At 37.2% G+C, this 25,897-nt stretch overlaps 1 protein-coding gene and 1 long non-coding RNA gene across 3 annotated transcripts; one reads left to right on the top strand and one right to left on the bottom strand.

Moving 5' to 3' along the window:
- The first annotated feature begins 4,009 nt into the window (after positions 1-4,009).
- Positions 4,010-5,448, top strand: LOC113471050. Its single transcript, XR_003393896.1, has 3 exons — positions 4,010-4,720; positions 4,802-5,143; positions 5,347-5,448. It is a non-coding gene; the product is annotated as an uncharacterized LOC113471050 (long non-coding RNA).
- LOC103518003 lies at positions 4,828-25,452 on the bottom strand. 2 transcript variants are annotated; one of them, XM_026829921.1, is made up of 7 exons: positions 25,219-25,452; positions 16,238-16,316; positions 13,778-13,839; positions 10,975-11,010; positions 10,188-10,296; positions 9,357-9,421; positions 4,828-5,244 (listed from the first exon to the last, which is right to left on the bottom strand). In XM_026829921.1, exons 1-7 carry the CDS (start codon positions 25,276-25,278, stop codon positions 5,188-5,190), a joined length of 468 nt encoding a protein of 155 aa, XP_026685722.1. In that variant the 5' UTR covers positions 25,279-25,452; the 3' UTR covers positions 4,828-5,187. The 2 variants fall into 2 exon arrangements, with proteins under 2 accessions (XP_026685722.1, XP_026685723.1); XM_026829922.1 differs by lacking the exons at positions 9,357-9,421; positions 16,238-16,316 and adding exons at positions 9,818-9,882; positions 15,728-15,806 and having other exon boundaries at positions 25,219-25,445.
- Positions 25,453-25,897: the final 445 nt, after the last annotated feature.

Below are 25,897 nucleotides of genomic sequence, written 5' to 3'. Positions count from 1 at the left end.
AGTTTTTGCGGCCCGCCAACTCTCTACCTTGGTCTCTTGCGGCCCTCGGGTGCCCTAAGGTTGGACAACCCTGGCTTACGCACTCACTTTTAGCCAGTTGGTCGGAGATTCTAACAATGAACATGCATAATCATCAAGCATAGGTAACTGAAAGTTCACGGCATTACTTATGCCGCCTTCACTAGTAAAATTTAACAAATTTTATTTTTGAGCGCGGATGAATACAAAACTTTCTAACTTTCTATGCCATATGCCATCTTTTACCTTTCACTACCATCGGACTTCAATGATCGGCACTCAGTGATTAATCCCTTTAAGTACCAATTTCAAGAGATGCACTTTTGAGGGTCCTATAGGAAAATTAAATCATTACCTAGGTACTTCATATCTACCTATGTAGGTATCTAGATACTAACTAAAGATAAGTCGATGGGTGGAACACATTACCTATTTCCTATTATTTCTTTATTTTATAGGAGAAAAGTTGAAACCGGGCAAAGTTTAGGTAGGTACCTTTGCCTGAGGCAGAGTTAACTCTGAATTTCTGAAATCTTTTGTTTAATAAGAAGGTTTCTTCGTCCTTTCGAGCCTCTGTTTTCATTCTCTACATCTCTAGGGCATTGCAAACCGGGCCCTTCATATTCCACAACATAGCGGTTTGACATTTTTATAATTATGTAAAGTTTATGTGTGTGTTCTTTTTTTTTACCTTTCTTTTCTTAATATTGCTGTAATGTACTCCAAGATACAACACAACATCAGGTATGTACCTAATATGAAGCTGAAGCTGAGGATAATGAAATTTTCCAGCATCCTAATATCTCGGAGCTTCCATTTATTACGTGATGTGATTTTGGTTAGGTTCACCTGAGCTTCTAGCTGTCGTGCCAAAGTTTCAATCAATCTGTATGTTGGCATCAATGCCAGAGTGACATTCTTATTATAATTACATATCTATGTTGTGTCAAGACATTCTTTTTGAAACAACACCAGAAAAGCAGAAGGGTGATGAAATGAAGAAGGAATCTCAGGCTCTAATATCCTTTGTTTTCTCGTTCAACGCGGTAGGGGAAAATCTAATTGAGTCCCTTTTTGAGACGTTTTCCCGGAGCGGCGTGAACGTCCTCCTGGTAATCCAGAGTTAAAGCGCCTTAAAGGGAACACACATTTACCATCGAGGAATCTAATCTTTCTTTTTGGCATTATCATCTCTACTTTCAATTATCTTATCTGCCTACCTTTCCTGCATCTATACCTACTTTATGATTAATTTTCCACTGTACACCTACCCACCTGGTCCTTGAATAATTTACCCAACACCCTCTTACCTTAATGTGTTGATAGGTTTACAAGGTTCAATGTATTTTGCATGATAATATATCTTGTACACGGTCGGAAGGGGTTTCTGGGGAGAAGGTTCAGATCCCTGTTCTACTCCACCTTTTTACCTAACATTTTCCTAGTGCCCAGGGGAATATTTGGGTCTAACCCGAGGTTAGCAAGTTAGCAAGCAAGTATTCCGACTATGTTAACCACATGATTGCTCCCTTGAGGATCTCGGCGTTGCTCCGTCCGAGTGTTTTATGTGACCACACGCTCTACTAGAATCTATTATTATATCTGTACCTAATATCCTAGAGCTTTCAACATAGTTACTTTTGCACTATGTTAACCACATGATTGCTCCCTTGAGGATCTCGGCGTTGCTCCGTCCGAGTGTTTTATGTGACCACACGCTCTACTAGAATCTTTTATTATATCTGTACCTAATATCCTAGAGCTTTCAACATAGTTACTTTTGGTGAAATGAGTAGTGGCTTCTAAAGGATGATCAAGGGCCTCTTCATTCATTTACTGTGCCATTCCATACTCCCCGTTTTCACAAAACGCCTTTCGTTAGTGCTCATTCGATCTTTGCCAGCCTCAAGAATACTTTAGTTTCTGGATTCTAGAATAATTCTAATTTTAGGGAAACAATTAAGAACTTTTCTTGGGAAAACAAAAGTACGTTGTGTGTAAGAAGTATGAATTTTGAACTAGTAATTACTCCGTAGTCCGTACATTATCAACGTATATTTGGGTCTAACCCGAGGTTAGCAAGTTAGCAAGCAAGTATTCCGACTATGTTAACCACATGATTGCTCCCTTGAGGATCTCGGCATTGCTCCGTCCGAGTGTTTTATGTGACCACACGCTCTACTAGAATCTATTATTATATCTGTACCTAATATCCTACAGCTTTCAACATAGTTACTTTTGCTGAAATGAGTAGTGGCTTCAAAAGGATGATCAAGGGCCTGTTCATTCATTTACTGTGCCATTCCATACTCTCCGTTTTCACAAAACGCCTTTCGTTAGTGCTCATTCGATCTTTGCCAGCCTCAAGAATACTCTAGTTTCTGGATTCTAGAATAATTCTATTTTTAGGGAAACAATTAAGAACTTTTCTTGGGAAAACAAAAGTACGTTGTGTGTAAGGAGTATGAATTTTGAACAAGTAATTACTCCGTAGTCCGTACATTATCAACGTCAGCTACCTATACATATTATGTAATTATGTTTGTCCAAATACCTATGTGTAGGAGACTCTCTTGTGTGAAACTTATGGAGGCCGTATGTTCTTTATTGCATAGATGCGGCAGGTGTTGACATTCGATCTTTGCCAGCCTCAAGAATACTCTAGTTTCTGGATTCTAGAATAATTCTATTTTTAGGGAAACAATTAAGAACTTTTCTTAGGAAAACAAAAGTACGTTGTGTGTAAAGAGTATGAATTTTGAACAAGTAATTACTCCGTAGTCCGTACATTATCAACGGCAGCTACCTATACTTATGTAATTATGTTTGTCCAAATACCTATGTGTAGGAGACTCTCTTATGTGAAACTTATGGAGGCCGTATGTTCTTTATTGCATAGATGCGGCAGGTGTTGGGCAAAAGTTTCTGCTTCAAATTACTTAAATTTTGGGAATGAATATTTCACTTAGTTTCGCTAGGCGAGGCGGTAACAATATTATGAACGTAGGTAATATGACTACTTGTCTCTGTTCTGTATAAAACTCCATGTTATAATTACCTATGAGCTTACCTAAATAAGTCTGTGGAGCCTTCTGTTGACTCTGAAGGCACTTTATACCTAAACTTGTTTATCAAAATAAATACCAAACTACCTACCTACACAGATCGTGAACCTATTGAAAATACTGAACATGAAGATTTGTAAAATCTCAATTTCTAAAAAAAAAAAAAAAAAATGGATTTGAAAATTTTCTGAAAAATCCTCCCTCATTTCAGTAAAAAATACCTACTATTGGTAATTTGAGTTTTTATTAGAATTCAGAGTTTTATTTTTTGTTACACAGCCATTTTAATGAAACTTTTTCTACCTTTCTGTCAATGGTGGAAATATGAAAGTTTTGACATGTTTGGTTGTAGAAAATTTAACTGAAGCGAGTTGAATAAAAAGTTGGATAATTGAAAAATTGCTTTTAGTTCTTTCACTCCCTATTCGCTCAGACTTGGAAAGAACTCAGACTTGATTAATTTATAGGACGTTGGAAGTGAAAGGCGTTCGTTACTTTATGTACTGCATATTGCATAATCAAAACAAATTCTAGGCAACCATAGAATTTTTGTGATAAAGTCATTGGTAGTAGAATACTGAATGCACTAGTTTTAAATTAATCACTGAAGGTAAGCAACATTGCGCGTGGTTGGTATCAGGATGGGTGACCATCTGGGTAATCGTGTGACTTTTTCCGTCCCCACTCAGGCTGGCTGACATTTTCTGTGAGTAGGCGGGTAGTTTATTGCCGAATGCAGGTAAACCCCCGTCACCAATAAAACTCATCAGTTAAACAAATCTAGGCAAATAATGACCTTAAAGCTTAAACCCATCAAAATAGATTTTTCGGAGTTCACATTGGGATACATTGGCATCCACTGTAGTCGTAAGCAGCACGAAATCCAAAAGGTGAAATGAAAAATGAACCAACACAACAATAAAGAAAGGATAACGTGTTTTATTGAAATAATTTTCATACTGACAAAAAAATAATATAATTTATATTACAAAATATATTTTGCTCTTGGCTAGACACTACGAAAATCATTCAGTAAACAGGCGTGTTCCTTAGTAAAATTTTCCGTAAAAAATCTGAGGAAATATGTACAACTTATCCTAAGTACTTAATGTAGAATGTGTTTTTAAATTCTAGTTATAAATTGGGAATAAAAAATTAATAGCTTTGTAAACTAGCCATAAAACAAAAATCAACCCTTATAGGGACGTTATAGCTATACATATATAATTATGGTCTACCTGAGTAATTTAAATCGTATTTACCAACTAAATAACCACTCTCATCACAAAATTTCTTTCCTGAATCTTAATTCGTATCATTTATGTAGTCATTCATCTACTTATGTAGTTATGTAATTTGGTCCGCTTATTAAAAATCTCAATACACCAATGTAAGTAGTTTGAACTTTGTTCAACAAACCACTATAGGTACTATGCCCACGGTGTAAAAGAAAACCACGTGACTGAATGTTGGTTATCATGAGCTAAGCGCCAAAATTGCCAGAATGCTAATTTTTCAGCAGAGAGAAAAAATTGGGTACCACGTATGTACAATTGTACATATGCATGTATGTCACATGTCACAAACTAAATATCATTTTCGGCGCCTGTTGAAAGAACTAAGGCCTGGATCTACAGGTCCCTGTTGAAATCTGTTCACAACACCCCACGGTCAACACAACATTTCAACATGAACTTGTAGGACCTCTGGATCTACAGGTCCCTGTTGAAATCTGTTCACAACACCCCACGGTCAACACAACATTTCAACATGAACTTGTAGGACCCAAGAGTCATTATTGTAAAAAGCTTATAAAATAATTTAGTGTAGGTACCTAAATGTGTGACATTTCATACCTCTTAGGAATGAAATTTCGAAATTTTGGCGCTCAGGTCATATAGGATTGCCGAAATCCAAATATTTTGTATAATGAATAATGAGTATTGTTGCTATTGTACTTTTGTACTCTGAGAATAAACATTCCATCTGCACTTTGTCAATCACTTCCAGACCACTGTTTCCTTTGCATAGTTCTAGAATGCTCCCCTCAAGTGAGGAAGGTATCACATCCACACATCCAGTTATATCACAGGTTAAGGAGGTTTCAGTCTTGGTCATGGATATCATACTTAACCAGCTCGTTGGTATCCATGTCCCCGTACTGTGGACAGAAGAACATAGGAAGTATGTAAATTAATAAGTCAACATAGTAAAGACTAAAGAGTCCCTTTCCCCGCAGTAGGCTGCTACTACTACTATGAAGGTATCACATCCACACATCCAGTTATATCACAGGTTAAGGAGGTTTCAGTCTTGGTCATGGATATCATACTTGACCAGCTCGTTGGTATCCATGTCCCCGTACTGTGAACAGAAGAAGATAGGAAGTAAGTCCCTTTCCCAATCGAATAGTAAGAAAGTAAAAAATTAAGAGTCCCTTTTCCCCGCAGTAGGCTGCTACTACTTCTACTACTATGTAGGTATTATTGTGGTCAAATTCTCAAAGAATTTTGAGGACACAGAGGTTCCTTCCTTGTGACAGGCGAAATCAGATATTAGGTCGACCGTAGCGTAGGGAGCCTCATTTTCAATCTCCCTCTCTCCGCTTTATCTTCATAAATCATGCTACACAATTATTGTAACTTATCACAAGTATTACATTCATGTAACATGTAATCTACATAAATAGGTATGTGAATTGCATGTATATAACTTCACACTCATGTAATACATAGTCCTACATGACTAGATATCCTTTCCTTTTTTTTTTACCTTTCCCACTGAAATTCAACCCCTGAAATTTCACCTTCAAAAGAAAACCACGTGACTGAATGTTGGTTATCATGAGCTAAGCGCCAAAATTGCCAGAATGCTAATTTTTCAGCAGAGAGAAAAAAATTGGGTACCACCTATGTACAATTGTACATATGCATGTATGTCACAAACTAAATATCATTTTCGGCGCCTGTTGAAAGAACTAAGGCCTGGATCTACAGGTCCCTGTTGAAATCTGTTCACAACACCCCACCGTCAACACAATATTTCAACATGAACTTGTAGGACCCCTGGATCTACAGGTCCCTGTTGAAATCTGTTCACAACACCCCACGGTCAACACAACATTTCAACATGAACTTGTAGGACCCAAGAGTCATTATTGTAAAAAGCTTAATAAAATAATTTAGTGTAGGTACCTAAATGTGTGACATTTCATACCTCTTAGGAATGAAATTTCGAAATTTTGGCGCTCAGGTCATATAGGATTGCCGAAATTCAAATGTTTTGTATAATGAATAATGAGTATTGTTGCTATTGTACTTTTGTACTCTGAGAATAAACATTCCATCTGTACTTTGTCAAACACATCCAGACCACTGTCTCCACTGCATAGTTCTAGAATGGTCCCCTCAAGTGAGGAAGGTATCAAATCCACACATCCAGTTATATCACAGGTTAAGGAGGTTTCAGTCTTGGTCATGGATATCATACTTGACCAGCTCGTTGTCTAGTCTTGATTTTAAATCATTACATGAAAGTAAAATCGAAAAATCAAATCAAGATTAATAATAAACTGAATATTAAACAAATTAGGTAGGTGCATAGGTACTGATCGAACAAACTACGGGATAAATAATTCCCGGAGGGACGGGCCCAGCTTGTTACTTTATCTATTATCTAGATTCAATTTTCAGAGCATCGTCAGATACTTACCTACCTAAATAATCATAATTATCAATTATGAACAGAGTGAATACCTACTTACCTACCTACCTTCAGGAATAAAACAAAATGTAAGTAGGTACCTAGTAGTTACCATTTAATTATGTACCTACCTACCTACTACCTAACTCTATGTCATTTAACTTTTGCCTCTCTGTTCCCTGAACTTAATGTAAGCTCTAGGTCGCGGGTTCGATTCCCGCCCAGGCGGAATTTTTATCCTCAGCAGATAAGGTTCGTTCTCGGAACGGCTGGTTTACTCCTATCCTGTCCTCCTCTTTTAGAGCTCCCTCTATCAAACCTCTTTAAAAATTGCAGATAAGGTTCGTTCTCGGAACGGCTGGTTTACTCCCATCCTGTCCTCCTCTTTTAGAGCTCCCTCTATCAAACCTCTTTAAAAATTGTTACCAAAATTTCTCATTGCGTACAACATGCTACAACTATTTATGATATCCACATTTCCACATTACATGTAACTAGATATTGGTCTAAAGATTTTTCTAGTTCACTTCTGAGCTCAACCTCATGTTACTACACTTTAATTGTTGTGGGAAAAGATGTCGACCTTGGTATAATACATGTCCACATTTCCACATTACATGTAACTAGATATTGGTCTAAAGATTTTTCTAGTTCACTTCTGAGCTCAACCTCATGTTACTACACTTTTATTGTTGTGGGAAAAGATGTCGACCTTGGTATAATACATGAGGAATTGAGGAAGAAGGATGGATTGAATCATTGATAATTTTAATTAGGTATTATAATTTATTTTATTTACTGTTATTTTATCGATCGATAAAATAGGCACCGTGCAGCACGACCTTACCTCATTCACTAGGCACCTATACCTGTACTTGTATCTATGAGATATTAATTTATTATTAATAGGTACATAAATAATATTATTATGTACCAATTAATCCGTACTTTTAATGTTTGAAAAATAATTATTTGTTGAATACAGTCATATCAACAGGATACGGATCTGCATACGAGTAGGTACCTACCTACTTAAGTAGGTATGTACATTTTACCAAGATACACAATGTATGCAGGTCCATAGGTAGGTAGGAATAGGCACCGTGCAGCACGACCTTACCTCATTCACTAGGCACCTATACCTGTACTTGTATCTATGAGATATTAATTTATTATTAATACATAAATAATATTATTATGTACCAATTAATCCGTACTTTTAATGTTTGAAAAATAATTATTTGTTGAATACAGTCATATCAACATCAGGATACGGATCTGCATACGAGTAGGTTACCTACTTAGGTAGGTATATGTACATTTTACCAAGATACACAATGTATGTAGGTCCATAGGTAGGTAGGAGTAGAACTGGATTACTGGAAGTACATGCCTATTGTCAGAGCCGTATTTAGGGGGGGGGACGAGGCCCCCTTATTTTTTCTCCTTTACTGTGTAGGCCAGACTCGGAAAATTTGGAGCATCCACCCCCGGTAAATCACTGTTTGAACTCTCGGGCCCCCCTTGACAAAATCTTGGAAACGGCCCTGGGTATTGTGCGGGTAAAGATATTTACAGTAGCTATCTGAGTAGATACCTACGCATTGCCATAGTCTTGTCTTGAGAAACGGTTTCTAATACACTTTGTGTGATATGATAGATAATAGCACATAAATAGGTATGTGAATTGCATGTATATAACTTCACACTCATGTAATACATAATCCTACATGACTAGATATCCTTTCCTTTTTTTACCTTTCCCACTGAAATTCAACCCCTGAAATTTCACCTTTCCCGAGGAAAAAAAAGATATAAGACGCATCATAAAATACTTCATGACACACCATTGTTCTGCGTCAGGAATTATTATATGCACATAAATAGGTATGTGAATTGCATGTATATAACTTCACACTCATGTAATACATAATCCTACATGACTAGATATCCTTTCCTTTTTTTTACCTATCCCACTGAAATTCAACCCCTGAAATTTCACCTTTCCCGAGGAAAAAAAAAGATATAAGACGCATCATAAAATACTTCATGACACACCATTGTTCTGCGTCAGGAATTATTATATGCGTCAGCAGTCACTAGAGTCCTTGCTCACTGGCTAGGTCACCTCATGGGGGAAATCAGCAAGACGTTTTCCCTCAGCACTTTTATATACGAGTCTGCTGCTGCTCGGGACATTGATCTCATATAATATAACATACCTACCTGTAACTTTACAAATAGTCATTCGAGTGGAATAATGGGAGTAATTTATTTCTTACAAAGCGACGCAATATTGTCTTGATTTAAATACATATTTGAAATTTTCTGTCAGTTTCTTGAAACTTCACCGATCTGCTGCTGCTCGGGACATTGATCTCATATAATATTACATACCTACCTGTAACTTTACAAATAGTCATTCGAGTGGAATAATGGGAGCAATTTATTTCTTACAAAGCGACGCAATATTGTCTTGATTTAAATACATATTTGAAATTTTCTGTCAGTTTCTTGAAATTTCACCGAATATATGACACGAACCAACGAGCTTATCTTTATAAATCTTACCATCATAGTTGTCCTCCAGAAGCAGTCTGTGAACCTGTAAGCTCTATCACAAGCATGTGTGGAATCTGCAAAAAATAAAGGAGGAACATAAATGAAAATCGATAACATAGGAATGCAATAACATCGGAAAGAGTCCGAGCTTTGGAACTCGGCAGAGAAATCATCCCCAAGGACGATTCCCGCCCGGGGCGGATTTTATGCTGAACGGATAATGTTCGTTCTTGGAAAGGCTGGCTTTCTCCTATCCTGTCTTCTTTCTCTCTTCAATTTCGGGACGATAAGACCTTAGTAGTTACAGCCCTCAATCAAACCTCTTTTTTTCTTCTTCTCTTTTTTTTCCCCGAGTTTCTAGAGGGCAGGACCTGCTTGAAATTGACTTTGTCCCTAGGTACAACCGTCCCTAGGTACGCACATTGACCCTATATGACACGAACCAACGAGCTTATCTTTGTAAATCTTACCATCATAGTTGTCCTCCAGAAGCAGTCTGTGAACCTGTAAGCTCTATCACAAGCATGTGTGGAATCTGCAAAAAAATAAAGGAGGAACATAAATGAAAAATCGATAACATAGGAATGCAATAACATCGGAAAGAGTCCGAGCTTTGGAACTCGGCAGAGAAATTATCCCCAAGGACGATTCCCGCCCGGGGCGGATTTTATGAACGGATAATGTTCGTTCTTGGAAAGGCTGGCTTTCTCCTATCCTGTCTTCTTTCTCTTTTCAATTTCGGGACGATAAGACCTTAGTAGTTACAGTTACAGCCTTCAATCAAACCTCTTTTTTTCTTCTTCTCTTTTTTTTGTAATTCAGTCATTAATGCAAACTTACGTGTTTCAGGACATCGGAACAAAATAACGTCGAGAGATTCATCATCCAATTCTGTCTTGATGAGTTCCTCCTTCATGTTGTCCAGGTGAAAACCTCCTGTCTGATCCATCTAGAAAATAAGGAAAACATATGTATGAAACTGTAAAAATGTGAGTACTTACTTTACTACATACTTTACCTACTAGTCCCGTTCTACCATTGGTGTCGTTATTTTTTTATTTTGAAATTGTAAAAAATGCGAGTAAATACCAGACAAGTCAAAACTGACCAATCAAATGCCTTGAGACTATGCTTAGCACGAACTTAAGAGCCAGCATTTTGTTCATAAATATGGGTGTAAACAACCTTCATGCCCAAATATCGTAGATTCCTAGAAGGTTGACTCATTTTCTTCTTTTTTTCTCTCTCCTTTCTTGTAATAATCGGGGTTGTTTCGTGACAACAAGTGAGTAACTTGTTTGATCTCCAACTTAAGTTCCTATACTAGAAAACATATGTATGAAACTGTAAAAATGTGAGTACTTACTTTACTACATACTTTACCTACTAGTCCCGTTCTACCATTGGTGTCGTTTTTTTTTTTTTGAAATTGTAAAAAATGCGAGTAAATACCAGACTAAACAACCTTCATGCCCAAATATCGTAGATTCCTAGAAGCTTGACTCATTTTCTTCTTTTTTTCTCTCTCCTTTCTTGTAATAATCGGGGTTGTTTCGTGACAACAAGTGAGTGACTTGTTTGATCTCCAACTTGAGTTCCTACTCTCGAATCACCCTCATAAACTTACCCAATCATAATGAACGTACAGACAATGAAGAAAACACTGAAACAGAAGAGAAAAGCATTTGGTAACTATTATTAACAAATCATCCCCAGAACTTTTCCGGATTGCCACCAGATAATAGCGCAACAATAAGACACGCGTACGTAAAAGTGTAAGAAACAATTCTTTGTTTTGAGGCTAGAAGAGGATGGTCTCGCACACTTTGTGGTTTTATAAAGTTCAAGTCAACAGTATACCTACCAATCAACAATATGCCTACAGCACCTAGGTCTTGCGTAGCTCTATCTATCTTATTTTTTATTTCCCAAGTGAATTATAACAGGTCTGTATTCAAGATTTTATCAGGGGGGGGGGCTAAGAATCAGACCTCATGGGGGAAATCAGCAAGACGTTTTCCCTCAGCACTTTTATATACGAGTCTGCTGCTGCTCGGGACATTGATCTCATATAATATTACATACCTACCTGTAACTTTACAAATAGTCATTCGAGTGGAATAATGGGAGTAATTTATTTCTTACATATTTGAAATTTTCTGTCAGTTTCTTGAAATTTCACCGAATAGGGTCAGTGTGCGTACCTAGGGACAGAAATTAAACTTTTATTTTTCTTTTTTTTTTAGTCCCGAATTTCCTTGTCCTTTTTAATCGAGAAGTAAATAGGGGGGGGGGGGCTAAGAATCAGAACAGTGACTTACGGAGGGAATGATCCATATTTTCAGAGACCAGCCCACAGTAAAGGAAGAAAATGAGAGTTTCAGGAGCAAACTGTAACTGACAAGGTCTTAACGTCCGGAAATTGAAGAGAGAAGAAAGACAGGATAGGAGAAAGCCAGCCATTCCAAGAACGAACATTATCCGTCCTGGATAAAATCTGCCAAAGTGGGAATCGAACCGGCGCGGCGGCCTAGCGCTCACAAAGCAGACGCGCTACCAACCAAGCTAACTAGGTAGGGTAAGGTGATTCTTTTACAGTTCTGTTCTGAACAAAATTTGCTATCCAAAAATACAGACTCCCAAGAAAGGACACAAGTGACGTCACGCCCTTCTTCCAGATTACGCCTGGTTTACTTACCAGTGTCGGTAGGCCATGTGCTGTTGCAGATGGTGACAAAATCTGCTCTATCTTCAGCACTATTTTGTATATATCTGCCCTGAAACAGAAAGAAAAGTTACCTGTTGTATGTATGTAATGTATAAGACACTTTTCTAGCTGTATGCAGGGTTTCTAAAAGGAGGGATAAACAAGCAAATGCGCCGAATCCTGCAGTGCACTCTGTGCACTATACTCGCACTTGGTGTAGCGTCATTTGACGAAATACGAATAGTATATATTAAGTAGCTACCGTGCTATAAAAAAGTCTATAATTAATAGATACTTGTATGTATGCAGTCAATCAATACCTAATACCTAACTAATAAAGTATACTTAACATGACTAATTAGTAATTAGTTGTATTAATTATGATGGTCATAAAACCATTACTAAGAAACCATAACACCATGAAATAGAGATGAGTCAAGTCCTGAGTTGATTGGTGATTCAGTGCAATCTATTAATATTAAGAAAAAGAATTAATGGAAAAGCTCACATTTTATTAAAGAAATGGAAAACCCCTACAGTAAATAGATCCCACTGACCACTGCAACCACTTATAAGTGTGTACCTACAATTATAAATAATCTGACCTTTTGAACTATGTATTGGCAATTGACATGATGCCCGCAAGTAAAAGGTTTCATTTTATAACTGTCTCCCTCACCTGTACCTATATAATTAGCATCTTTCTTCTGGGAAAACCTGATGGGGATTCACACGAGATCAATTAGCACATCAAAGTTTTTCCATCACTATAAATTAGTTCACTTGTAATAATTACCTATTAGGTCTATCAGTTAATTGTGACCATTAAGTACAAGCATTGATATGAAATGATATCATCAACAATGCTTTGAAATGCGCCTTGCTATTAATTCATGTAGCGTCACTTAGCCGAACATCTTCACGCGTAATTGAAGATGACATTTCTAACAAATTACTGATTTGGATTCCAGAAAAACCCCATTTCCCTCAAGCGTTTTCACAGATAGGGAAATAGTCATTTCAAACACCTAAGTATATGTTCAATACAGATCAAAGACAAGGAAAAATCATATGGTGCCAACCAACCAACGGCCAAAAACACGAGGAAATAGCTAGCATCTAAATGGTTTTGATAAAAAGTCCAAATATTTTCAACATAATATCTCTCTCCCTCTTTTTCTCTTCCTCTCTTTCTACCTACCTCACTATAGTAAACCTCAACCTACCTCAATATTGTACCTGCCTAAATGTGCCAGTCAAGTTTTCAGTCGCCATATAGGGCAAACACGTGTAGCGAATTTTGAATAATATAGAAACGGCTGGCTTTCTCCTATCCTGTCTTCTTTCTCTCTTCAATTTCGGGACGATAAGACCTTAGTAGTTACAGCCCTCAATCAAACCTCTTCTCTTCTTTTTTTGTTATATAGAAATTGCCATGATCATAAAAACATTACCACAGTACCCAAGACTGCGGAGTTCAAACTTCCAGACCGGTTTCAGAATCGCAATGGCAATATTATACGTTTGAAAATTACACAGTGTAGGTAAATTGCGTTCATTTTCTAACAAGATGGCTGATGGACGCTAGAAAGGTTGGGTCTCGGGTTCTGGTTATTGGTCATTCGAGGCAATGGCTTGATCATGGGGGATATTACATTTAACTTTTTTGTACACTGATCTGACTAATCATAAATCTATGGGATTTTATATCACAGCTTCTCACCTTGAAATTTTTATTGTGGATGCTCAGAAACTTCTTTTCAGAGATAACAGAGCTGAGTATATCTGAAAGCATAAAAGAAATCAGAAGGTGTAAATTATTATAATTATTTTTGATTTATTCATGAAAATAGAAGACCTTATGTCGTCCTATGCCGCATTGTGTCAAGAAGACCTCCAGGGCTTATGGATTAGATCATGGGGCCGCCCTTTCTTTGGATTTCAGCCAGAATGAAAGTTCATGCACGCGTAGAAAAAAATTGCAGCTGGGGTTAAAGACATTGAGATTATGGATTAAGACGTTAGGAGTTTGAGGAAAAAAAGCCGGAAATTTTTTGTAGGTAGATTCTTGATTTTTAATAGCCCAATGCCTCGTCAAATTACAGCCAGAAAATAGGTAGATCCTAAATCTTTCACTCCCACTCCTCATTAATAGCCACATCGCTACCTGGCAGTTTTTAATTACCGCGACATAAAAGTTTTAATTTATGGATTAAGACGTTAGGAGTTTGAGGAAAAAAAGCCGGAAATTTTTTGTAGGTAGATTCTTGATTTTTAATAGCCCAATGCCTCGCCAAATTACAGCCAGAAAATAGGTAGATCCTAAATCTTTCACTCCCACTCCTCATTAATAGCCACATAGCTACCTGGCAGTTTTTAATTACCGCGACATAAAAGTTTTAATAGGTGTCTAATGAGGTACCTGACTATAGGTAATGTGTACCTACCATAGCCTAAACTAAAATTTATCTTCAACAAAACTTACGTTGTAAAAATAAAACAAAGTAGGTACCTACCACCTATAATAAAATTTACTATACCTACCTAATGATAATGATAATTAGGTACCTATACCTATGTAGGATTGCTTACTGAATGGCTATTGCAATTCTTGTTTCTATTTTGTAATAGAAAATTCTATAATATTGCTACAGAATATCTTGACTCGTTACAGAAACCTATCACAGCTTTCTGGAAAATTACTTTGGAAAAATACACGAATGTTTGTTAATATATTAACTAGACAGGTGGTACCTATAAAAAATGCTTTGTTATTTAGAAGAAAAAATTCCAATTACTATTGGCTATTGGAAGATTGCGAAAAATTGTTATATCATTGATGTAAAGAAGGTATTAGTTACATAGTTACTGTACATAACTACTTGCATGTTACACGATCCCACCTATTGAAAAAGAAAACCAACTAGGTACTCGTGAGTATGTGGCTTTTCAGCCCGTCCTTCCTTTATTATTACGATAATAATAACAAGCTGGGCCCGTCCCTCCGGGAATTTTTTAGTCCGTAGTTTATTCGATCGTGATTAACACGTTGAGCGCCATGTGTATCATATCTGATACACAAAAATCATTTCTGAGGGGCCATGTGTATCATTTTTGATACACACGGGCAAATAGTAGGTACATGACCATGAGGAAATTTTCAATTTTTCCGCCTGGGGCCATAGTGGCACCCGTGTTCTTCATGCTTTGAGATACTCCTGTCCCCTTGTAAAATTTTTCTACTATTATTCTTTCTTGTGTTATGGTCTCTTTTAAGAATCAGAACAGTGACTTACGGAGGGAATGATCCATATTTTCAGAGACCAGCCCACAGTAAAGGAAGAAAATGAGAGTTTCAGGAGGAAACTGTAACTGACAAGGTCTTAACGTCCGGAAATCGAAGAGAGAAGAAAGACAGGATAGGAGAAAGCCAGCCATTCCAAGAACGAACATTATCCGTCCAGGATAAAATCTGCCAAAGTGGGAATCGAACCGGCGCGGCGGCCTAGCGCTCACAAGGCAGACGCGCTACCAACCAAGCTAACTAGGTAGGGTAAGATGATTCTTTTACAGTTCTGTTCTGAACAAAATTTGCTATTCAAAAATGCAGGCTCCCGAAAAAGGACACAAGTGACGTTACGCCGTTCTTCCAGATCACGCCTGGTTTACTTACCAGTGTCGGTAGGCCATGTGCTGTTGCAGATGCTGACAAAATCTGCTCTATCTTCAGCACTATTTTGTATATATCTGCCCTGAAACAGAAAGAAAAGTTACCTGTTATATGAAGAATCAGAACAGTGACTTACGGAGGGAATGATCCATATTTTCAGAGACCAGCCCACAGTAAAGGAAGAAAATGAGAGTTTCAGGAGCAAACTGTAACTGACAAGGTCTTAACGTCCGGAAATTGAAGAGAGAAGAAAGACAGGATAGGAGAAAGCCAGCCATTCCAAGAACGAACATTATCCGTCCTGGATAAAATCTGCCAAAGTGGGAATCGAACCGGCGCGGCGGCCTAGCGCTCACAAAGCAGACGCGCTACCAACCAAGCTAACTAGGTAGGGTAAGGTGATTCTTTTACAGTTCTGTTCTGAACAAAATTTGCTATCCAAAAATACAGACTCCCAAGAAAGGACACAAGTGACGTTACGCCGTTCTTCCAGATCACGCCTGGTTTACTTACCAGTGTCGGTAGGCCATGTGCTGTTGCAGATGGTGACAAAATCTGCTCTATCTTCAGCACTATTTTGTATATATCTGCCCTGAAACAGAAAGAAAAGTTACCTGTTGTATGTATGTAATGTATAAGACACTTTTCTAGCTGTATGCAGGGTTTCTAAAAGGAGGGATAAACAAGCAAATGCGCCGAATCCTGCAGTGCACTCTGTGCACTATACTCGCACTTGGTGTAGCGTCATTTGACGAAATACGAATAGTATATATTAAGTAGCTACCGTGCTATAAAAAAGTCTATAATTAATAGATACTTGTATGTATGCAGTCAATCAATACCTAATACCTACATGCCTAACTAATAAAGTATACTTAACATGACTAATTAGTAATTAGTTGTATTAATTATGATGGTCATAAAACCATTACTAAGAAACCATAACACCATGAAATAGAGATGAGTCAAGTCCTGAGTTGATTGGTGATTCAGTAGGTACAATTCTGTCTTGATGAGTTCCTCCTTCATGTTGTCCAGGTGAAAACCTCCTGTCTGATCCATCTAGAAAATAAGGAAAACATATGTATTGAAACTGTAAACATGTGAGTACTTACTTTACTACATACTTTACCTACTAACACCCATATTTATGAACAAAATGCTGGCTCTTAAGTTCGTGCTAAGCATAGTCTCAACGCATTTGATTGGTCAATTTTGACTTGAGACTGATCTAAGAACGATCATTCTTGTTCATAAATACGGGTGTTAGTAGACACTATTATAAGTGTCTTCTTGTTGGTTAGGCCCTACAGTAAATAGATCCCACTGACCACTGCAACCACTTATAAGTGTGTACAATTATAAATAATCTGACCTTTTGAACTATGTATTGACAATTGACATGATGCCCGCAAGTAAAAGGTTTCATTTTATAACTGTCTCCCTCACCTGTACCTATATAATTAGCATCTTTCTTCTGGGAAAACCTGATGGGGATTCACACGAGATCAATTAGCACATCAAAGTTTTTCCATCACTATAAATTAGTTCACTTGTAATAATTACCTATTAGGTCTATCAGTTAATTGTGACCATTAAGTACAAGCATTGATATGAAATGATATCATCAACAATGCTTTGAAATGCGCCTTGCTATTAATTCATGTAGCGTCACTTAGCCGAACATCTTCACGCGTAATTGAAGATGACATTTCTAACAAATTACTGATTTGGATTCCAGAAAAACCCCATTTCCCTCAAGCGTTTTCACAGATAGGGAAATAGTCATTTCAAACACCTAAGTATATGTTCAATACAGATCAAAGACAAGGAAAAATCATATGGTGCCAACCAACCAACGGCCAAAAACACGAGGAAATAGCTAGCATCTAAATGGTTTTGATAAAAAGTCCAAATATTTTCAACATAATATCTCTCTCCCTCTCTTTCTCTTCCTCTCTTTCTACCTACCTCACTATAGTAAACCTCAACCTACCTCAATATGGTACCTGTACCTGCCTAAATGTGCCAGTCAAGTTTTCAGTCGCCATATAGGGCAAACACGTGTAGCGAATTTTGAATAATATAGAAACTGCCATGATCATAAAAACATTACCACAGTACCCTGAATCTTAATTCCTTCAACCTTCTCTCAGTTTCAACTTGGCTATGTTTTCTCTTCGGATTTCATGTTTATTTATTTATTTATTTATTTATTTGAGTAGGGAAAACATAGCCAAGTTGAAACTGAGAGAAGGTTGAAGGAATTAAGATTCATATGGCACGAAAAACTGGGAATGCAGACTTGGCCTTTATTTTCTGATCTCACCACTTTTATAGGCCGACATTTTTGGATAGGAATTGAGATTACTTATAGCTTATAGCTAGACACCTATTATTTATTAGAAAATGTAGTTCTTGATGAACATACTACGCTCAATTTAAGACTTGACTACAGAAGACACAACTTTCTTTTACAGAGGTAATGTAATAGAAAGGTGTGTGATGTTCACACCAGATATTTACTTTCTATATTTTTTTTTCTTTTTACAATTATGTTCTAGATTCTAGAATTACTAAAATACACTCTACTAGTGTCGAATACAATGACTAATATGCTATTAGTGTGTCCTTGATTTTTAAACTTGACTAATTTTGTTAGTTATGCCAGTAATAATATGGGTACAGGTAATCTAGATGTCTTCTTCTTCTTTTTCCTCCTCCTCCTTCTCCCTCTCCCTCTGCTACTTCTTTTTCTTCTTCTTCTTTTCTGAACAGCCGAACCTAAAATCCCACAAAGAAAGGTAATGTTGAAGAAAAATGGCAACATTCTGCAAAATCGAGTACCTCCTAGAAAACCAAGTACTCAGATGGACGTTGCAATAAAGGAAGTAGGTTAAAAAAAAAAAAAAAAAAAAAGTTCACCACTGCATCAACATGGTAAACCCAATAATCTACAGAATTTTGTGTTGAGATTGATGCTTGCTTTTCCTTCCGTCCTTCCTTTCTGTCTTCCATTTTAAGTTGGCCTTTGCCATATCCATGAACAAGGAGTAGCTCCAAAAGCAACTGTTACATCCTTTTCTAGGATCGCTTTCTTCTTCTTGTAATGCCCTCTACTAGTCTACTGTGCCAACCAAGACTCTACCATTACGACCTGTGTGCAGACTTGCAAAATGTCTTCTTAACATTTTCATCTTCATTTCTAGTCAGAGTTGCATAGTAGGGACCTCCGATGTACAAACCTAGTGTCCAAGAACAAAATATTCTACTCCTCAATATCTCTGTTTTGAATGTTCTGATAGTCCGTTGTTGCATTTTTTCTTTGCTCATGCAGGATGCTTATTGCTTAAGTTACACGGAATCGGTCTGAAATTCTTTGGTTTCTAATTCCAGGTTTGTCTTGACCTTGCTGGAAGCCAGTTTTTTCCTCTCCATTTTTATGCGAGTCTCTGATTCACAATTCATCGCCCTCTGCAGAATGTGGTTTCCTAAAATGGTTTCAGAAAGAAACACACCAATGGGTATTTTCGCTCTGATTTTCCTTGTCCAGTATCTACCTACATTATGTACAATTGTACATATAGGTTATCCAAATTGATGTTTTTGTGTGTCTGACATAAAAAATAGTGAGATTATACTCGTGTAGTCTGGTCGGTATTTAATCAATGCAGGAATATATATGATGAATAATGAGATGACAGAGAAAAGAAGGAAAACGTGAAGAAATACACACAATAGCGTTAAATGACGTACGTATGCGTATACCTAAGGTGACTGGATGATTGTATAAACAGGAAAAAGAGTAAAAACTAATCGTAGACGAGTCTGAAGGAAAAATACTACTACAATGTGGACTATTAACACCGCATAGATTCGGGAACTCCAGACTCCTGTTCTGAATGCGGGGATTCTGGACACGAAGTCCGCCACGATTTCAACTGCCCCGCGGATACCACTCAACTCGATCCGAGATCACTGTGAACAGACCCTATTTATAGTACGGCCGTTTTCTTGATGGGCCTCGAAGAGAAGTAAATTGTCGTCAAAAGCGTTACCAACAACAACCCGTTGGTATAGGGGTCAGATGGAAGACAACAACAACAACAACACCAACACCAACAACAACAACAACAACAACAACACCAACAACAACAACAACAACAACAACATTCTTGCGTCGAGCTCGGAGCATGGTTCAACTCACACTGAGGACTGACTGTAGACTGTAGTAGAGATACACAGGGACCATGTGAGTACCAGTTCTCATCACACGCGACGGTACCGCGTATCTTTGATTGATAGTTATGAATCGCGATCTTTATTGACGGAAGACTTCCTCAATATCCGCCAATGGTAAATCTGTTATGGATATATTGGTCCACCGCGAACTTTTAAACCTACCATGATTTTTCGTTCAAATATTTTAAACGTACGGTTCTTTATGCTTTTGGTGCCATGTACGGTGCTTTTTTTAAAGAAATTTGATATAGAGGGAACTGTAACTGCTAAGGCCTTATCGGCCCGAAATCGAAGAGAGAAGGAAGACAGGATAGGAGAAAGCCAGCTGTTCCGAGAACGAACAATATCGGTTCTGGATAAAATCCCCCCGCCCCCGGGCAGGATCCACCCCGAGGCCTAATAGCGCTTACAAGGTAAACGCGATACCAACCAAGCTAACTTAGACTGGCAAAGGTGCTTTTGAAAATAACTAATGTGTAATATATTTATGTAGTTTGCAGTGAAAGCAATAATATGCTTTCACCACAAACTTGTGTTGTTCACCATTTAAAGGATTTTTAAATCGGACTACTAACATGTTAGAAACACTTTTGTTCTGTCTATTAAATCTCAATCAGAAAAGTCATCACCATTTTATGAGCCCAACATGAAATTTAGCGTGTGACCACGAAATAGCTAACAATAAAATATCTACTCGTTTAGTGGGAATGTGTGTCAGTCTGTCAGTATACAAATAGGAACATAAAGTAGATAGTAATCATAGTATTGTAAAAGTTCAACTTCAATCATAGGGGCTGAGTTATTGGTTCGTTGACACAAAATCTCTCCATGCATTTCAAAATGGATTATAAAATACGTAAACTTATCAAGGAGCTTTTTACCTGTTTTGGCCTACCACTTCTAAACTATACATGCTCATGAATGTGTAATGAGTTTTTTCACTTTTTTCACGAATAAAATAAAGTTAGATTGTCCTTAAAATAATTGTGTTATGTCAAAATGTCAAATGACCCGAGCAAAAAATAATATTTACAAACTTTAGTCAAACTAGGAAAAACAAAGTTGGGATAAAAAAAGTTCAGTCTTCATCCCTCTCTCCCCCCGAACCAAGTTAACGTAAAATTTTAATGAACCTTTTTCTTTTTTTCCTAAAATGAATAATTTCAAATAACCCTTTCAGAGTTGTTCAATTCGTATGAAATGTAATAAAGTCCGGTCGACTTCGAAAGCCCCCCTCTTATAATGGTCGGTCAAAACTTAAAATCCAACAGATTATTATTATTATTATTATTATTATTTTACTGATCCCATCTTCTAGAACAGAAACTCTTGGAGCTAGATCTGGTCGTCTGGTCCTTACATACCTATAGTTAGTTATTTTTTAATCGTCTCTATTGAATAGGTAGATATAGATACCTCAATCTGCCATAGTCTAACCTCAGCTTTTAGATAGAAATAAAATTATACCTAACTGTTTTGAAACCAAAATCTACTCCTTTTTCCTTGCCAATCTACTTATAAGTAGAGTTAGCTTGATTTGCAGCGCGTCTGCCTTTTAAGCCCTTTGCCGCTGGTTCGAGGATTTTATCCTATTAACCTAAACGGATAATGTTCGTTCTCGGAACGGCTGGCTTTCTCTTATCCTGTCTTCCTTCTCTCTTCGATTTCGGGACGATAAAACCTTAGCAGTTATCATTCCCTTTTACCTATCTTTCGATAGTGTTCGTTCTCGGAACGGCTGGCTTTCTCTTATCCTGTCTTCCTTCTCTCTTCGATTTCGGGACGATAAGACCTTAGCAGTTATCATTCCCTTTTACCTATCTTTATTTAACTTAATTTTACAAATTGAATTTAAAATTTACCACAAACTTGATTTTACAATTGAACTTGTTTAACTTCAATGAACATTGCCTACTAACTTTGCCCACCATTATCTATTTCCAAACAGTATACCTAATACTTATAAATAACATAGTAAATATTTTTCGGTACCTGCCTATGCCTAATGTCAAGCATTACGATATTCTTCATTTAGGTATTTTCGCAAGGTTCACATCAATCTTTACATTTCAACATAGTACAAGGTAGGTATGTTTGGTAGGTAGGTGTAGCTTTGATAAGTACCCACATTGTTTTAGTATGTTTAGGTAAGTAAGACGAGTATACCTAATACTTATAAATAACATAGTAAATATTTTTCGGTACCTGCCTATGCCTAATGTCAAGCATTACGATATTCTTCATTTATTTTCGCAAGGTTCACATCAATCTTTACATTTCAACATAGTACAAGGTAGGTATGTTTGGTAGGTAGGTGTAGCTTTGATAAGTACCCACATTGTTTTAGTATATGTTTAGGTAAGTTTAAGACGTTAGGTTCAAGATGAATTTAGTAGGACGTTTTCAACATAGTACAAGGTAGGTATGTTTGGTAGGTAGGTGTAGCTTTGATAAGTACCCACATTGTTTTAGTATATGTTTAGGTAAGTATAAGACGTTAGGTTCAAGATGAACACAGATGAATTTAAGTCGACGTTGTCGAATCTGTCGATCGACAAGGTGAATCTATGCTGTCGAGGCAGTGTACGGTTTCAGTCGACGTCGATCGACGGCGTCGACTATGTGTGGACACAACTTAAAATTGAGCACTTTTTACTTTGTTCAGTTTTACCTTAACTGAAGTATCACTGAGAAAAAAACTATATAGGGTGCCGGCAGCCTAATATTGAACTCTATACCTACCGGGAAGCTTGACACTATAATAGAACACAGATGAATTTAAGTCGACGTTGTCGAATCTGTCGATCGACGAGGTGAATCTATGCTGTCGAGGCAGTGTACGGTTTCAGTCGACATCGATCGACGGCGTCGACTATGTGTGGACACAACTTAAAATTGAGCACTTTTTACTTTGTTCAGTTTTACCTTAACTAAAGTACACTGAGAAAAAAACTATATAGGGTGCCGGCAGCCTCTATACCTACCGGGAAGCTTGACACTATAATAGATATAGCATTCCAACAGCATAATCCAGGGGAAGTAACCCAATAATAGAACACAGATGAATTTAAGTCGACGTTGTCGAATCTGTCGATCGACGAGGTGAATCTATGCTGTCGAGGCAGTGTACGGTTTCAGTCGACGTCGATTGACGGCGTCGACTATGTGATGTGGACACAGCTTAATACTGAGCACTTTTTACATTGTTCAGTTTTACCTTAACTAAAGTATTACACTGAGAAAAAAAACTATATAGGGTGCCGGCAGCCTACTAGTGAACTCTATACCTACCGGGAAGCTCGACACTATAATAGATACCTATAGCATTCCAACAGCCTAATCCAGGGGAAGTAACCCAATAATAGAGTTCTTCCACCCTAAACTTGTAGGACCCTGTCACCATTTTTTTTTCTTTCTCAGTGTAGGTATAATGAATACATTACTATTATTAGTCACAAATAAGTCTTCTTGGAGGTGACTACCATTTTTTTTTCTTTCTCAGTGTAGGTATAATGAATACATTACTATTATTAGTCACAAATAAGTCTTCTTGGAGGTGACTAGTATACTGCCCTCCTTAATGAAAAGGCAGTATATCCAAATTCCTAACTTTTCAGGAAACGTCATTGAAGTTTTTGGCAGTCATTTCTGAGACCTGTGCCGAAATTTGTGTCATTTGCAAATTTTTCTCTTGAATTTAGGTTTAAAAGTTCATATTTTATCATTAATTGATGCTAAAATTCTGAAAAATAAAGTGGAAAAGGGGTAAATTAAGAAGACTGTGGTACTCACAAAGCAAGAACGCAATACATAATTGGATATGCTGCCTTCTTATTTACTATAGGTTACAGCTCACAAGCCTCAGCAAAGTTCGCTGACAGATCTAATGATTTGGCGTGGGATTTCCTAGGTTGTTTTTGTTAAAAAAAAAGTTCACCACTGCATCAAGGTTACAGCTCACAAGCCTCAGCAAAGTTCGCTGACAGATCTAATGATTTGGCGTGGGATTTCCTAGGTTGTTTTTGTTAAAAAAAAAAAAGTTCACCACTGCATCAGTGTATAGGTGCATAGCATGAGGAACTAATGTTTAACTTTGAAGAGAAAGTTGACTATGGATGTGGTAACATACCAAGTAGATAACTTGTTACTCTGCCGGAATTGAACTTAGGTATATCCTGATCTGTTAGCAGACAATTTCTGAATGTCTCTGTCGGAGCTAACAAAGTTGGGCACCTACAAACCTGGATCTTGAAAATTTTAAATATTCTACATGTCAAGTAAAGAACCTATAGCTGTTGGAACTGCATCAACATGGTAAACCCAATAATCTACAGAATTTTGTGTTGAGATTAATGCTTGCTTTTCCTTCCGTCCTTCCTTTCTGTCTTCCATTTTAAGTTGGCCTTTGCCATATCCATGAAAAAGGAGTAGCTCCAAAAGCAACTGTTACATCCTTTTCTAGGATCGCTTTCTTCTTCTTGTAATGCCCTCTACTGTGCAAACCAAGACTCTACCATCACGACCTGTGTGCAGACTTGCAAAATGTCTTAACATTTTCATCTTCAAGTCAGAGTTGCAAGTATGTATCTTGTAATGCCCTCTACTGTGCAAACCAAGACTCTACCATCACGACCTGTGTGCAGACTTGCAAAATGTCTTAACATTTTCATCTTCTAGTCAGAGTTGCAAGTATGTAGAATGTATACGTTGTTGTTGTTGGTAAAATTGTATTTGTACTCGTAGATGTCAATGTTTTAGATAGAAGTATAAAAGGTTTAATTTTCTCAAACAACAATGTGGTATTCAAAAAGGATAGACAAAAGATAATCGCGAATAAAAAGGAAACAGTGAAAAGACTGAAAAAGTCACAATACACGCCTCTGGGCTCTTGGGCCCTACGTTTTCCAAACGGGGTAGGTAATGAAAAAAAAAACTATGAAGGTAGGTAAAAGGTATTGACAAACCTAACAATATAAAATTAAAATTAACAATTAAGGTTCCTTACAAATTTAAAAAATAAGGTTAATAAAATCAATAGGTCAAATAGCTCAGCCCTAAAAGTGGAAAAAAAAAAAACTATGTAGGTAGGTAACAGGTATTGACAAACCTAACAATATAAAATTAAAATTAACAATTAAGGTTCCTTACAAATTTAAAAATAAGGTTAATAAAATCAATAGGTCAAATAGCTCAGCCCTAAAAGTGATTTAGCTAAAAACTAGGTAAGGATAAGTAGGATATATCGGACTTACTGAAACGACGGCCACGATCATAGACAGCACGGCCGACAGCGTGATTTGCCCCAGTGTCATGATGACCAGACTGACTATTTCTTGCGTCGAGCTCGGAGCATGGTTCAACTCACACTGAGGACTGACACTGACTGTAGACTGTAGTAGAGATACACAGGGACCATGTGAGTACCAGTTCTCATCACACGCGACGGTACCGCGTATCTATGATTGATAGTTATATGAATCGCGATCTTTATTGACGGAAGACTTCCTCAATATCCGCCAATGGTAAATCCGTTATGGATGTATTGGTCCACCGCGAACTCTGAAACGTACCATGATTTTTCGTCAAAATATTTTAAACGTACGGTTCTTTGTGCTTTTGGTGCCATGTACGGTGCTTTTTTTAAAGAAATTTGATATAGAGGGAACTGTAACTGCTAAGGCCTTATCGGCCCGAAATCGAAGAGAGAAGGAAGACATCAGGATAGAATACATATTTATGTACATACCTGCATTATTTATCAGTTTATCACTCTGTGACACCGATGAAAACTTTCAATTATCTGAAGATCCAAACAGAATTACCTACCTACATATCTACCTATGTAGGTACGAGTATGTATGCAAAGTCATCTATTACTTGGATTATTTATGTAAATATATTAATAGTTTATAAATATTCAAGTAGGTTCTT

This window comes from Diaphorina citri, unplaced genomic scaffold (assembly GCF_000475195.1).
Source record: "Diaphorina citri unplaced genomic scaffold, Diaci psyllid genome assembly version 1.1 scaffold2036, whole genome shotgun sequence".
Classification (NCBI taxonomy): Eukaryota; Metazoa; Arthropoda; class Insecta; order Hemiptera; family Psyllidae; genus Diaphorina; species Diaphorina citri.
This window is presented reverse-complemented; position numbering and strand designations above follow the sequence as displayed.